Below are 16,152 nucleotides of genomic sequence, written 5' to 3' on the forward strand. Positions count from 1 at the left end.
CAGAACATCCAAAAACCCCAAGTAGCCTCTTTTTGAGCTCCAATTGGTGAAAAAATAAAAAATGTTATGAGCTACAAGCTCATCCATGAACTTAACTATTAACCATCCTACAATTTCGCCCTTCTGGCTAACGATCCTACAATTCCCCCTGAAAATCACTAACTGAGCGACAAATTTACCCTCCTTAGGTGCATTTTGTCAGACCATTAAATTGTCCTCTAACACCTTGGGACCAAAATTTGTGGCCATATGGACGCATAAGGTCGAGGGATGGGCCTTAATGCTCACCCCCACCGGCCTAGCCCCTTAGAAGCCAGGCTTAGGGTCATATTGTGCCACAGGTCCATGGGCTGGGCCTTAATGCCCGCCCCACCCATGAGAGCCCTTTTCTTTTGTCGTCGGGGTCACATGTGGTCCACGAGACCTGGGGCTGGACTCCCTTCTTTGGCGCCTTCCAGAAGCGCCTTTCACATCCGTGCGTAGGGTCATGTGGAGGGTCATATGACCTGGGTTGAGGCCTTCCCTTAGCACCTCTAGGTTAGCACCTTTGCTAACCTCCACTGCGGGCATGTGATAACGGTTGTGACCTTGGGGTAAGGCCCTTACCTCCGCCCTCCGATCTGTTCGCGTCGGGGAATGAAAAATGGTCCGATGGCTATTGGTTGTTGGTGTTGGGACTAAGCCCTATCCCTTAGCTCCCCCAGCCTGTCCTATTGTGTGGGGTGTGTCTGGGGGTTAGGGCTTAGCCCTGGCCCCTTCCCCCATATGCGCGTACATAAACTTATTATATGCATTTTGCACCATATATGTCAAGTAACATAGCACGATGTAATGGTTAGACCTATGGTTGTTTGGTGGGAGGTCACAAGTTTGACTCCCGTGGGGTGGCTATTCAACCCATAATTTGTTTTTAGCTTGTGTGGGCAGGCCACGTGGCTGCCTCCCATTGGCCCACGTGGCTACCTACTATTGGTCCACCCAATACACACCATCCACCAATGGAAAATCTACACAACTTCGACCAATGGAGAGAGGCCAAGTGGTAGTCTACCTTTGGTCCTCAAAAACCCCAAAACACAGTCAAAACCTAAATTTTGCCATTTTTTACTGTTTGGGAAAATGGTTAGTGGGGTATAACTTGAGCTCTTGATGTCGGATTGAGGTGAAACAAACGCCGTTCAATTCAGAACGATAGACACTTCGATTTGTCATGGGTTGCATCAAGTTCTTGGCACTTTAAATTTTGAGCATAAATTTGATCACCTGATCATTAATTTATTCTATGTTATTTAGGGCTCAGTTATTATGTAGGTGTTCTTTTAGATTTTTAATCTCTCTTTTCAAGGTGTCATTTTATTTAACCATTGCTTGTTTGCTATGTTTGATTTCTTGAATTCTACCTTTCTTTCCTTGGAGCTCAGTCTTGAGTGTGATTATTTTATTTTCTAACAATTTATGGTTGTTATCAAGCATTGTAGTTAATTCTAGTTTAAAATGGTTTTCTCTTTCTTCTCTTCGTCTCTCAAAAGATTCGATGTACTCATAAAGACTCTCTTTGGTAATTTTAATTGTTTTCCCTTTGTTAGAGGGGGGCTTAGAAATCCGAGGAGAAGTACTCATAGTGTAAATAATAAAAACTTAACAAGAGGAGGGTAAGTGGGAACATATCCACCTGTCAGAGTTGTATTCAGTGTCACATAACCAATGCGAGGCTGCACCATAGGGGTCAAAATCCAAGATAAGAATTTCGTCACCCTTTTTGAGAGTATTTCCAAAAATTCGTTGCTCTCTTTGATGCCATTCTCATGCAAGAAACCCGAGCCGAATTTACAATCCTCCTTTAAAAGTGCCCAGAATGGGAATTCCCTTCTTCCTCTTCAATTATAGAATACGAAAATCCGTTGCTCTCTTTGATGCCCTTCTCGTGCTTGAAAGCCTTCACATCGCAAAGATGAATCAATGTGTTCGCACCAGAGAGACGAATCAATAATAATCAATATATGTACACTCCGAAGAGGTATTGTATCCACCACAGATGTATGATGTTGGAGGTATGTATGATGTTGGAGGTAGCACCACAAAGTTATATTACATGTGCGAAGATGAATCAAATCACCACAGAGAAATATTATAGAAATCCAACCACCACAGTGCAAAGATGAAATATGCGAACCATCGCACCACCGAGACGAATCAAATCACCACAAACGAATATATAACTCAAAATTACAGAATACGAAAATTCATTGCTCTCTTTGATGCCCTTCCCGTGCCAGAAACGCTAGCGGAATTTACAATCCTCCTTCAAAAGTGCCTAGAATGGGAATTCACTTCTTCCTCTTCGCACCACAGAGATGAATCAATGTGTTCGTACCGAAGAGACGAATCAATACTAACCAATATATGTACACTCCACAAAGTTATTGTTTCCACAACAGATATATGATGTTGGTGGTAGCACCACAAAGTTTACTACGTGCACGATGATGAATCAAATCACCACAAAGAAATATTATAGAAATCCAATCACCACAGCGCAGAGATGAAATATGTGAACCATCGCACCATCGAGACAAATCGAATCACCATAGACGAATATATAACTCAAAATTACAGAATATGAAAATTTGTTGCTCTCTTTGATGCCCTTCCTGTGCCATAAAGCCTAACAGAATTTACAATCCTCCTTCAAAAGTGCAAGGAATAAGGAATAATGAATTATAACATCTCATCAATTGATTGGGCCTTTCACATGCATATGCTGGCACGAGCGATTTTGTGTGTCGACGTTCCAAAACCGGCAGGATTGAACTATCTTGCACTCTAGCCCCTTGTTTGTTTTCATGAGTTTAGTTAAGTTTATATCTATTGACTTTCTATCTTCATGTTTAAAAAATTTAAGGTTAAATTGGATTTCAATTTAAGATTTTATGTTTAAGTATTATATTCTCCATATTTGTATGATAAAACACATATTGTGTTTTTCTTTAATAATGTGTTTGTATAAAATTAAAGATTTAAAAATATTTATATGTTGATAAATTATTTATTTATATCATATTTTTTAAATATTATTATTATAAAAGTAGTTTGTTTGTTTGTTTTTTTTTTTTTTTTTAAGTAAAATTTGTATGGTTTGTAATAGGAATTTATATAGGAAGTTTGTGTTGGCTTGTTACTAGGAAAACTAATATAGATCCATCTTAACCACCGATCTAGTAAGAGTCTAAATGATTAAATCTCTTGAGGTTAAAACTTTGTTTAGAGTACAAAATTCAAATAAAATATTTACACATCCACATGTTTGACCTTCTGTATATATATATATATATATATATATTGTTTATGTTGCATTTTTAAATGTGTAAAATGGATTAAAATTTACTCGGCATAAAATGGTGAGAAGCTTAAAATGTTTTAACTATAAAGTATTTATATAATATATATATATATATATATATTTCTTATCTTATCTTTTAATTACTTTATTTCTCTATAAAGTTGATATAAGATTATGTTTTCATATGGACATCTAAATATTTCATTTATGGTTGAGATTGAGAGTGAAATATTTTTACCACTTCTCATTAGTATGGTGAGATTATTGATGTTTAATTATACCTTTAATTAAACAAACCGAACATGTATATTTGTTTTTGTTTTTTTATTATATCTGAACTGAAATATTTTGTTTATGGTTGAGAGTGAATGAAACATTTCTATCACTTCTCCTTCGTATGGCCACTGAGAGTGAGATTATTAATGTTTTATAATACTTTTAATTAAATAAACCAAACATGTATATTCATTTTTGTTAGGTTGTTTGGAAAGGAGACATGTCAACTTCAAGTTGAACATAAACATACTTACACATCTCTCATACTGGGTTGTAGAATGAGCATTTCGGCTTAATAAATATGTAAATGTTTTAATATATTATAATACAATAATTGTTTTAGCATTTTATTAAGGAGATGGGTAAGGCATTCTACTCAATGGCAAATCTTAGTGATTCAGTGATAAAGACAATTTCTTTTGTAGGAATTGTTGCTAGACAAGCAAACTCTTCTTCAGTTTCATATAGTTCCATTATGAAATATGGATATGGCCTCCCGATAGTTTAAGGAGTTCCTTCCCTCAATGTTTCTTTGAATGAGGAAGCTTTTAGTGGTGAGTTTTTTTTTTCGGAGTAAGGTTTGGGTTGTAAGTTTAATAGATTTTGGTCGCAACTGGCGAATCTACATAAATAGATCTTTGAGACATGGAAACCTCGTTTAACAGATGATCTGAATATTTATCCCATGGCTCGGGGTTTTTTTGTTGTTGTTTTCAACAATATTGAGGACAAGAAGGTCATTTGTGAATCAGGGTTGTGGTTCTGGGGTAGTTTTGGTCTCTTCATGCATCCCTGGTCTCCACTTTTGATCAAGTAACAACACCAATCTCCACAACTCCAGTTTGGGTAACACTTCCGAACCTATCCTTGCATCTTTGGAATCTCCAATCATTACCCTGTATTGAGAATGCTCTTGGAAAGTTTTATTACCGATACAAGAAATTATTATAAAATTACTTATGCTCGAATTTGTGTGGAGATGGACTTCAATAAAGGTTTTCCCATCGAGATCAATTTGAAGGCCCCAAATTATGTTTGGTCCAAAAGCTCGACTATGAAAATGTTTCATTCTGGTGTAGAGTGTACTATGAAAAGGGGCACGTCATAAAAAACTGCCCCAAGCGTCAGAGCAACAAAGATAAGAAAAATATTGAAGGTCTAAATGGTGGGAAGGAGCTCAGGGCGATCACTATATGGTATACAAAGAGAAAGAGTCTCTAGATAAGAAAGAACTAGAAGATAAACTGAAAATTGCTGCTGCCAAAGAAAATGTATCAGAGACAACAACAGTCAATCAGGAAAAATTGCATGCCAGTGAGGATTCTCCAAACTCAATGAAAGTTGAAAACAACAAACCCTTGTGGAAAATGATCCCCTCTGGAAACCACAAGGAATAATGTTGGAAAGACTTCTTCGTGGGCACAAATGAGGAAGACTTCAAGAACAACAACATGCACTTGCAGAAGAATGACCCCAACAACATTCACTTGCAGAAGAATGACCCCAACAACATTCACTTGCAGAAGAATGACCCGTCAAAATGTGCAGAAAACACGGGTTAGACTCAAGTTGGGAAGAAAGGAAAAAGTATTTGAGGGTTTGGATTAGGCCATACTCAATTTTGAACATGAAAGAAAGATTGAAATATATAAAGGTTATAGCCTTATAATACATAATTTTTTAATAATACAAATCTCTACCAATTTTCTTTAAAAATAAATAAATTATAATAGTAAATAACTATTATAATAAAAAATAATTTATAGTTTAAAATTTTATTTATTATTAATTTAATTATATAATTTTAATAATCATATACAATTTTATTTATTTATTCTAGTTAATAAGTTATTATTGAAAAGTTTTAAGTCTAAATTAAATGGTATTCACGGCTTAGATATCTTTCAAAATAAAAAACTAGAATTACAAATAATAATATTGATAACTTAGATATCTTAAATTTTAATAAAAAATAATTTACAAACTATAAAAAAATTAATAAACCCACATATATATATTATTTACAAATTTTTATTAATATAAATTAATATTATAGATATATATGAAAAAAAACGATGCCTTTTCAACGCATGGGATTCCAATGATTCGACTCAATCAAGTAATGTAAACTTAATTGAGTATAAATAAAACATCAAACAAAATTTTACTGATAATGGATAATAAAGATATTTAAATTTTCACCTTTATTAAGTATGTTTTAATTTTAAATTATTATTTTATTGGAAAAACAGCTTTACATTTTAAGATAAAGCAAAATAAATTACTACTTTCATTATTCCGGATTGAATTACTTATTCGCCGTACAATTAGAGTCGGGACGGGACAGGTTAGGCCTCGCGCTTTATTCTCGTATCATTTTAATTGAAGGCGGTGGGAACAAGAGTCGGGACGGGACAGGTGAGGCCTCCGGCTTCCGTGCAGAAGACTCCATTGAAATTCACTTTGGCTGAAGGAAGAAAAACATTTGGCCATGTCGTCAACATAAACTGCTGTCATTCGGACTATGACGTGACAAATGCCTCTTTCGTGTTCTTCCGAACTTCCTTTTAAAGTTCAGGCTGAGGGCACCAACCCTTAAAGCGCCCTTTATACTCCGAACGATTGTCGGCTTCGCAAAGGCCTAAGGATGCTGAAAAATGCATAGCTGTGAGGAATTTGTCAGTCGTAGGTGTAAGGAATTGCGGCGTAGAGTGGTTCTTTGACAGTCCTTGTGCTTTCTTTAAAGGGAATTACTATTTTTTTTGAGATTTTGTTTTCCAGGGTCTGGTAAAATGTCCGCCCACCAACAATGCTGCGGCTTACAGTTCTGGATTTATATTGCTATAATTGTGGTGCTGGTTTTGATGGCGGGTGCAATGTCTGGCTTGACGCTTGGCCTCATGTCACTCAGCGTGATGGATTTGGAGGTACTCTCCGAGTCCGGAAGGCCGCAGGATCGCAAACACGCCGGTGTGTACTTGTTTGTTTTTTCTTAGAATAATCTTAAAGCGGATCCCTTTTCTTGTTTTCTTTTACTGTATGGCTGTCGGTTTAAGATTATTACGGCGGATTTGAGAAGACCGTCTTGAATTTAGTTCGCTTTGGTTTTTATCTGGTTTGAGGTTAAAGTTATGCTATAGTTTCAACAATTTCGCTGTCTTTTATATGCTTTGAGACTAAAAGTATGCAATAGTTTGAACAATTTGGCTTTGTTTTTATCTTTATTTGAAGCTAAAATCATGCAATAGTTGTTAACGGAGTTTTAGTTCGGAAATCATTATCCGGTTTTAAACTTTGAAATATTTAGCGTGGATTCCCTCATGGATTTCCTTTTGCTGTGCTTAAAGCCCTAATTTAAAATTTATTATGGTGAGTTAGGGAGAGGAGATTTTGATGTTTCCTTTTAGAAATAATCACGGTAAATCCGCACAGAGCTTGAGCTTAGCATTCTTTTTCTGCTTATTTTATGTGGAATTTGCCTGGAGATATAGTTTGGATTTTTCAAGATTTTAATTTCGAAATGGACTAGTATAACTATAAATCGTCAACGTTTCGGCAGGCACGATATCATGTGCAATTCGGTTTTTCAAACGCTGTATCCGTGAAATTGAAATGGGCGGATTGCACGGCTAATGCTTTTGGGGTTTGCGAGGGTTCTGAATGCATTTTAGGTCAACCAGACTATATTTCATTGAGGGTTCTGAATGCATTTTAGGTTAACCAGACTATATTTCATTTGAAATATGCCAAATCCAGACCATGTTTCATACCAATTAGACCAAATCGCATTAGACCATGAATTAAACCGTGTTCCCATTTTTTTTTTTCTCGGATAGTTCAGTGATTTTAAATTTATTACGGTGTGACTTCGTTTCGAAGTTTTTATTGGCATATTTTTTTGTCGATTAATTCTCGGATCTTAAATTTATTACGATGGATTCGTTTTGAGGTTTGGTACATAATTTCTTTTATGTCAATTTTTTTTTTCAACTGGACACCTACATAGTTTTGCTTTGCCTAATCAGTTTTTAGACCTGCATAATTTTTTGTTTGAGATTGGACCACTTCCCTACCTAATCATTAAACCACATTCTAATTTAAAAAAAAATACAAAATAAATAAAACATAAATCTCTGTTATTTTTTCTTTTTAATATCTGTTTTTTTCTTTTGGAAAAAAAGTTTCAAAAAGTAAAACATAAAAGAAAAAAAAGTAAAACATGGACAGATTTCGAAAGGCAATTCTTCCGCGTTTCCTTTGAAGGTTATATTGTCCCTTTTGCCTCAACTAGCAAATTGCGCTGAAGCGTGATATTGTTAGGGCTTTACATTTTATTTTATTTTTTATTTCTGGAATGTATGTGTTCATATCAGGTTTATTTTGGAATAACTTTTTATAATTTTAAATTAGTTATTAATAATTATTATGTAAATGTTAAAGATTTAATTTCCATTGAATATTTTGAAATATTTATAATAGTGTTTATATCAAACTTGAGATTTTTTTTTTTTATTTAACGGAAACGGTTGAGTTTTATTTATAAGGAGAAGTTGGGCATGGCCAATCAACCTTGATTAAGCCAATTGATTAGTTGTTGCTTTTGATTCTTTTGGTATGGTTGAGTGTTCTTTGATTTTCTCTTGGATTCTGAGTATCATTTCTTACATTTCCTCTTTCCTTTGGTAATTTGAATATTGCCTACCTTACAATAATTCCCGAATAAATATTAATCCCAAGCCTATACTTGCCTGCTCAATTTAAACTATATTGTTAAATAACTTGGCCCCACCTCCAATAAGCTCGGTTATTATTCTGTTCCTGACCCCACGTTAGGGTTAACTTCCCTCCTTGTTCAATGTGCGATAACCGTAGATCTTCCCTCGCCCAGATCCGACGCTTATCGCGTCCTTCACTGTCCGGCTCTTAACTCATCAGGGGTGTGCGATATGGGCGGTTTTGTCCCGCCATGCGTCGAGCCCTTAAGTACATCGCGTCGATTCATTAAAAACTGCCCAACAGCCAAAAGCAATGCGATGAAATCCGCTTACGGCCCCCTGGGTCATTAACTCTCCACCATGATACTCGCGCGATGACCGTTAGATTTTCACCTGCCAAGATTCAACGCTTTTCACGTCCTTTACTGTCCGACCCTTAACACCTCGGAAGCACGCGATATGGGTGGTTTTGTCCCGCCATGCGTCAAGCCCTCAGGTACATCGCGTCCGATTAAGAAAAAACCGCCTAGCAGCCATAAGCGGTGCGATGAAAACCACAAACCGCTCCCTGCTTCATTAACACCCCACTATGTTCCAAGCGCGATAACTGTCAGATCTTCATCTGCCAAGATCCAATGCTTTTCGCGTCCCTCGCTGTCCGACCCTTAACACCTCTGAAGCATGCAAAAAGGGCGGTTTTGTCCAGCCACGTGTTAGTCCCTTAGGCACATCACGTCCAAATGAGGAATATTGCCCAGCCTCCATAAGTGGTGCGATAAAACTGCTTACCACCCCCCGTGTCATAAAACCAACCGTTCTCTGTTTGACTTCAGTTATGTGCCCTGTTTATTCACCATACCTTCGATGATCCATGCAATAAACCATTTACCTGTCTACTCTACTCAGGGATAAACCATCCCACGATCCAATTACCTGCGCTAGAGCCTTGAATCTGCATAATTCCTCTGCCTTCAAAGCGTAATTGGACAAAAGCATTGGGATTAAGGCCCACTGCCTTGTCTAATCTGTCATTGTACAACTCACTTGTTCTGTTAAGGAATTGGGTGCATTTCAACTTCTTCTTTGTTCTTTGCCAACATTCCTTGAGCTAGAAGACACCCTTTATTAGCCATTATGTCAGCTTCCTTGTTAAGAGTTCTCAGGACATGGTAGAATGAGCAGGAAGTGAAATTTTGAGTAATCTTTCTTATTCTTTCAAGGGTCTTGTTTAGAGCAGAGCTATTGAGTTGGTCACCAGTATTAAGGACTTTTATTAGGATTTCGGAATCACTGAAGATTTGAAGATTTTCCACTCTGTTCCTCTGAGCCAGCTGACACGCTTTGAGCAGTCTGAGAATCTCAGCCTGGTTATTAGTGCTTTGTCCTAGACCCCAACTGAACCTGTCCTTTTTGTGCCCATCTGTGGAGTAAATTATTCCTCCTGCCCCTGATGTCCCCGGGTTTCCTTTGGAGGCTCCATCGAAGAATATCGTGACTTTGCCCTGATTTTTCCACCACTTTTTAAAGTCCTCAAAATTCCGAAGCCGCCACTCTGGATTATGGCTAGGCAGGGAGATGTTCTTTTTGATGCTGGCCCGTCTCAGGGATTCACCTAGCCAGCTGAGTTCTTCAGGTAGTAGGGAGTTGTCATGCTTATAAGGTCTGTTTTCAAAAGTTTCCAGCAACAGAGCTTTGGCCTTGACTGACACTGAGTTGGTGGATTGAAGTCTGTTGTTAAAGATGGCTTCATTCCTAGCCAACCAGATTCCCCAGCAGATATATTTTGGGATTGCATTCCAGATTTTAGACCATGTAGATTTGCTTTTCAGAGTGTGTGGATAGCGTTCTTTCCATGTTGCAAAGAGACTAACAACTGATGTCTGCTCAGGGATTTGGGCGTTGAGCCCCATCATTGCTTGAAACCAGACTTCTTGAGAGAAGGGGCAGTCTATGAATAAGTGTTCGATCGTTTCCTGAGCCTTGCAGCAGAGAGGGCATCTGTGGGGTCCAATGATTCCTCTTTTCTCTAAATTATCTCCAGTGAGAGTCCTTTTATGCATGAGAGTCCAACAGAAGAAGTTGATTTTTGGGAGTCCAAATGGGTCCCAAACATGCTGCCAAAGCTTTGTAGTGTGGATTTGATGATGTTGTTCTTGTAGAGATGCAAAACCCAGCCTTGCTGAGTAAGCTCCTGTCTTCCCCCAACCCCACTTGTCCTTCGACTGGAGATGCACAGGAGCCAGACCATTGAGTTTAGCAAGTAATTGATGGAGTTGAGGGAGCATCCAGTCAGGGGGTCGTTGGAGGGCCCAATTACTCCAGTTTCTTGTTGTATCCCAAGTGCAGATGTCAGCAAGATTATGGATACCTTTTTGAATGAGCCAGTTGCGCAGGTCTGCAATTTTCGGTGCAAGATTTAGGGGTTGGAAACCTATGATCTTGTCATCCCACAATATAATTCTTTTCTCGTTTCCTGGTATTTTGTAGCGCTGTTCTTTGAAAAACTTCCAACCTTCGTTGCATAGCTTCCACAACGTGGTTCCTTTGTGGGAGGCTCCTTCCATATTCCTTATTGAGAGTGCAGATATTTTTTAATTAGAACTTGACTAACATGGTGTCTTTGATTTGAGAAGATTTTCTAGAGGATCTTGCTTCCCATTGCCAAATTGGCCAACCCAGGATCTGTTACCTGAAGTCCACCTTCAGATATTGGCCTTTTCACTATGTCTCAGTTTACTATATGATTTTTTTTTGGTTCCCCTTTCCTCCTTGCCATAGAAAGTTTCGAATCAGCTTTGCTAGCTGTTTGGTGATCATTTTTGGAGCTAAAAGGAACGAGGCCTGGTATATAGGAAGGGATGAGAGAACTGACTTGACCAGAGTGAGCTTCCCTGCTGTGGTGAGCCACTGTCCGCCCCAAGAAGTCATTTTAGCCTTAATTTTGCTGATAATTTCCATCCAATGAGGGGCCTTGCTGGTACCCAAGGTTAAAGGCAGGCCAAGGTACTTGAATTTTTCCCAGGAGACATAGCCGGTGAAGCCCAGGGCTTGGGCAATCCTAAGTATAGTTTGCTGGTCTACCGCCCAACCATACACTGCACTTTTCCTCTTGTTGACCATTGCTCTGGAGACTCTGCAGAAGCTTTGGATTACTCCATTGAAGGCTCTTGCTATTTTAATGGAGGCTCCCCCCATAAGGATGGAGTCATCGACGAACAAGGCATGATTGATTGGGGTTGTTCCAGTTATGGCCTTGATGCCAGGAAGAGTCCCCTTGAGCTTCTCAGCTGTGAGCTTTCTACTGAGAGAGTTTGCCATCAGAATATATAGGAAGGGGGACAGAGGGTAGCCTTGCCTGATTCCCCTCGAAGCTTTGAAGTATTCTGTCAGTCTGCCATTTACTAGGGGGGCTATCCAAGGTTCTCCAATGCATGCTTTAATTAATTTAACAAATTCAGAATTGAATCCAAATGCAGAAAGAACTTGGAGGAGGAAAGAGTGCCTTACTCGATCGAAGGCGTTCACCATGTCCAGTTTGATGAGCATACCTTGCTCTTTGCGTTGATTGCTGGAGTGGATGATTTCTTGCACCAGAATCACATTATCCAGGATATGCCTGCCTTTGACAAACCCTCCTTGGTTGGTTGAGATGAGTTTTTCCAGCAAAGGCTTTATTCTATTTGCAAGTAACTTGGTGAGAATTTTGTAGGACGCATTACAAAGCGAGATTGGCCTGAATCTGTCGAACGCCTCTGGGTTGGCTTCTTTGGGAATTAGAGCTAGGAAGGTGGAATTTGTGCTTCCTCCCACTTTGGCTTTTCGGAGGAAGCCTTTGATCATTTGGTACAAATCAACCTTGATAGTGTCCCAACAGATTCTATAGAAGTGAATGGAGAATCCATCTGGTCCTAGGGCTTTGTCTAGTTCCATCTTCCATATTACATTGCTAATTTCGTCTTCAGTGAATGGCTTAAGGAGTGTTGCGTTGTCCTCCTCGTTTACCAACCTTGGGACGTGCTTGAGGAAGTCATGAGCTTCCTCACCATCCACCACACCTTCTTCTTTGAACAACAGCTGAAAATGAGAGGTTGCCGCCTCTTTTATCTGAGTTGTGCCTTTGAGTACAACCCCGTCTGGTGAGGTGATTTCAGCAATGTGGTTTCTAGATAGATGGGTTCGAATTTGCTTGTGGAAGAAGGTTGTGTTTTTGTCTCCAGACGCAAGCTAGAGATTGTGAGACTTGAGTCTCAAGTATTCTTCCTCCTCTCTGAATGTCCGGAGGGTTCTGGTTTGATGTTCTTGCTCGCTGTGGATTTCTGCGCTGGTTATGACTTGCTTCTCCAGGCCCATTTGCAGATCCAACAGCTTCTTTGTGCTCTGTTTTCATTGGGTAGTGGGGGAATCTGTGGGCTTTTTTATCCATTGTTTCAGGGCTGCTTTGGTGGCTTTTATCTTTTGCTCCCACACATAGCTGGGCGAACCAAGAACATGGATGGACCATGCCTTCTTCACTGTATCCAGAAACCCTTCTCTATTTTCCCATAGTGGGCAGAATCGAAAGGGGATTGGCCCTAGGTTTTCTTCTTCTTCCAACAGAAGGAGGATGGGTTTATGATCTGACTTCCACTTTGGCAGAATTTTCGTGGAAATGATCATCTTCTCGGAGAGGAAGGAGCTCTGGAGTAGGAATCTATCCAGCCTGGCTGATATGTGCTCCTCCCCTGTTCTGTTATTTGTCCATGTGTAAAGCCCTTTTTTTGGCTTGAAATCCAGTAAATCCCATTGTTGAATCAAATTTTCCACCAAGGGAAGAAAGCAGTCCCTGTTGTTGGTTCCTCCTCTTTTTTCCTTTGGGTCGAGGATTAGATTGAAGTCTCCCGCAATAATTATGTTCTTGAGGGAGTATGCTTCTAGAAATTCAGTCAGTGTTTGCCAGCATTCTTCCTTTTCTGTATAGAGGACAGGTACATAGAGATTAAAGAGAGAAAAGTTTATCTTACTTGGGAGGTGGTGGAGTTCGGTGTAAATCCAGTGTTGCGTCTGGAAAGAGCTCTCAAGCTGAAACTTGTCTGCCTCCCAGAGTGTGGCTATCCCACCGCATGTTCCTCTGGCACTTACCGCTTTTCCAGCTTTTGTTTTCCATTTTGCTTTGCTGAGTTCCAGAAGGGCTTCGCCTTCTATTTTAGTCTCCTAGAGCATGAGGATCTCGGGGAGTTTTGATTTCAATAGGCTCTTGACTGCTTCCGATTTTGATGGATTCCCCAGTCCTCTGCAGTTCCAAGAGACTAATCGCATTATTTACTGTTATGGGTTGGGGCAACACCTCCCTTGGGAGGCCTGGTTCTGGTATTTTTGCTGATAGACATCTCTATAGTGGCCTGAATGCCTTGCATTTTTTGTCTCTCTGCTTCCTCTTCTCTGGCCTCTCTGTGAGATTTCCTCCCCACTCTTTTCGAGGGCCTCTCATTTGTTTCATCTTCCGAGGATCCCGATGTCTCTGGGGGTCTTCTTCCTTGTCATATCTGCATAGGATGGGGTTTTTATTTGGGGAGGGGTTGTTTCCTCTTGCCTTTTGTTTTCTTCCATATTGTTAGCATGCTGTTCAACCTCTTTGTCTGTTGGATCTTGAAGTTTTTTTGGTGTGCTGAGTATTTCAAAGGGATTTGTGGGTATGTCTGCTCTTGGAGGGGCTGTGCTTCCTTTAGCTTGGGCTTCAGGGGGAGCACCCCTCCCAGTGGACAAGGCTTTCCCTTTGTTCCTGTTGTTCTGCTTAGTTGTTCCTGATTTCTGTACCTGAGTCCATTGATCTCCTTTCTCCTTCTCGGCTCCATCCTCTGTTTTCTTTTTACAGTGCTTGGCAAAGTGCCCATAGCCATGGCAATGCCGACATTTAAATGGGAGTTGTTCATAGTCTAGCACTTGTATGTGTGTCCAGTCAGCCACCATGAGTTTAATAGCTTCAGGGAGACCTTCCTCCAAGTCTACTTCTACGCAAATTCTCGCACAGGAGTATTGATCTCTTTTTTACGCTCGATCGATGTATTTACCAAGTTTGTTGCTTATGGTTTCTAAGGATTTAGGGTTCCAACAGTGCAGAGGTAGATGGGGCAATCACACCCAGATTGGAACAGTTGAGGGCACATCCTGAGTCGGATTGAAGTCTGGTGTCCATTGATTCAGATACAGACCCTGGGGCCCCATGAAGTACGAGCCGTTTTTGAATATGAGATTCCTGTCTTCTGTTGCTTCAAATACGAATACAAAGAATCCTTTGCCAACGAAATGGCTTTTTATTCCTTCCTTGACCAGTGATCACCAGTTCCTTTGCACCTAGGCATCTATAGCTTTAGGCGAGGGCCATAAGCCTGTGAACTGTCCAATAAGCCCTCATTCTGCTAGGTTTAATGCCACTTTGCAGGGTTCTTCAGTCGACAGAGCAACTGTGGGGATGGATTCCATTTTTTTAACAAACTTCTATTGGTTTTCAGATGCTGGCCGTTTATTGCATGCCGCAACCAGATCTCAGAATGCAGCTAGCTCAGGTGGAAAGGGAGGGTCCATTTCGCGGCCCCCTCCTGGGGCCATGGCTCTGTAACTGCGCGCTGTCTCTTGGTTGATTGTAGCTCCTTATGCGCTCCCCTCGACTCTCATTTGTAATGATTTGCCTGGTAACATCAAACCTAAGATATAACTTAAATGTAATTATGCCTTTTTCTATCATTTTCATTAAATTGATTAATTAAAAAAAGTTGCTATATAAATAAATGTCATATGAAATTAATTATGTTTTTTGGACATATGGTATTCATTAGCCATGATATTGTAACGAGGCCTAAGAATCTCCATAGTAAAGTGGAAGGGATGTGTATATTTTTAATTGATAAATTAATTCTTTTTAATAATAATAATAATAATAAAGTCATATTTAGTTATTTTTTATAAATTTTTTTAATCTTAGCCATGTGAAATGTGTCATGAACTAAGCATTTTGATATTTATTATGGATTGATATTTATGAATGTTTACTGACCATTTAATTTATATGGTTGTAGTAGTTCTATAATATTTATATTTTGTGAGATGAAACTATGTTACAAATAAAACATGTACATGTGTCAAAAGAGCCTTTAGATCTCATGCAAAATTTATTATTTAATAATACAACACTATTCCAAGAATAAGATTGAGAATACAATCATTCAATATTAAAAATAAGTTTTCTCATCATATTTAAATAAATCATGTCCTTTTCACCTAATGGCATTTTTTTCACCTACTTGGTGGTGTTCACAGGAAGAAACTTGCTTTAATGGGAAGTACAAGAGCAACTCTTTTAATAATACATTTTTTTTTTTGTTTCTTTTGTTTTGAAAGTTTGGAATATTTAAGTTTAACATAAGAATCATTTACATTGTCATGAATTTGGAAACCAAAACTAAAGGTAGAATTAGAGAATTTGGATCAAAAGTCTCAAAACTAACTTAAGTACCTTAACATAAGAGTTGTCAAGTATACAAAAATGAGGCTTATTAGCCAAGTATAAATAAGTTAGAACTAGAAACATGTAACTAAAAAGGAGCAACAAATAAAACATCGCTGCTAGATGTAGCTATACCCATAGTATCATGAATATAGATTTGCAATTGTTGCTTGTTTAGGATTGTGTGGGGGAGATGGCTCTCTGTAGTAAAGAATCGTAGTCTCCATGCACTCCATCATTTCATCCATATCTTGGTCGAGCAGTGGAAGATCCTCCATGCGAACGAGTAACTTTCCCCTACTTTCATTACACTCAAACAATTCCTTCCCCAAGATTTGCTT

General features: G+C 38.9%; 1 protein-coding gene across 2 annotated transcripts in view; it reads left to right on the forward strand.

Moving 5' to 3' along the window:
• The first annotated feature begins 6,007 nt into the window (after positions 1 to 6,007).
• Positions 6,008 to 16,152, forward strand: part of LOC149224852 (DUF21 domain-containing protein At2g14520-like) — a 99,962-nt gene continuing 89,817 nt past the window's right edge. For both annotated transcript variants that reach the window (XM_089386301.1, XM_089386303.1), the window contains exon 1: positions 6,008 to 6,586. In XM_089386301.1, coding sequence (XP_089242427.1) covers positions 6,409 to 6,586 — 178 coding nt within the window. In that variant the 5' untranslated portion in view covers positions 6,008 to 6,408. The remainder of the gene's footprint in view (positions 6,587 to 16,152) is intronic.

The sequence above is a fragment of the Pinus tabuliformis genome, chromosome Q, assembly GCF_031772625.1.
Source record: "Pinus tabuliformis cultivar Carrire ecotype Pingquan chromosome Q, CPIR1, whole genome shotgun sequence".
In the NCBI taxonomy this organism is placed as follows: Eukaryota; Viridiplantae; Streptophyta; class Pinopsida; order Pinales; family Pinaceae; genus Pinus; species Pinus tabuliformis.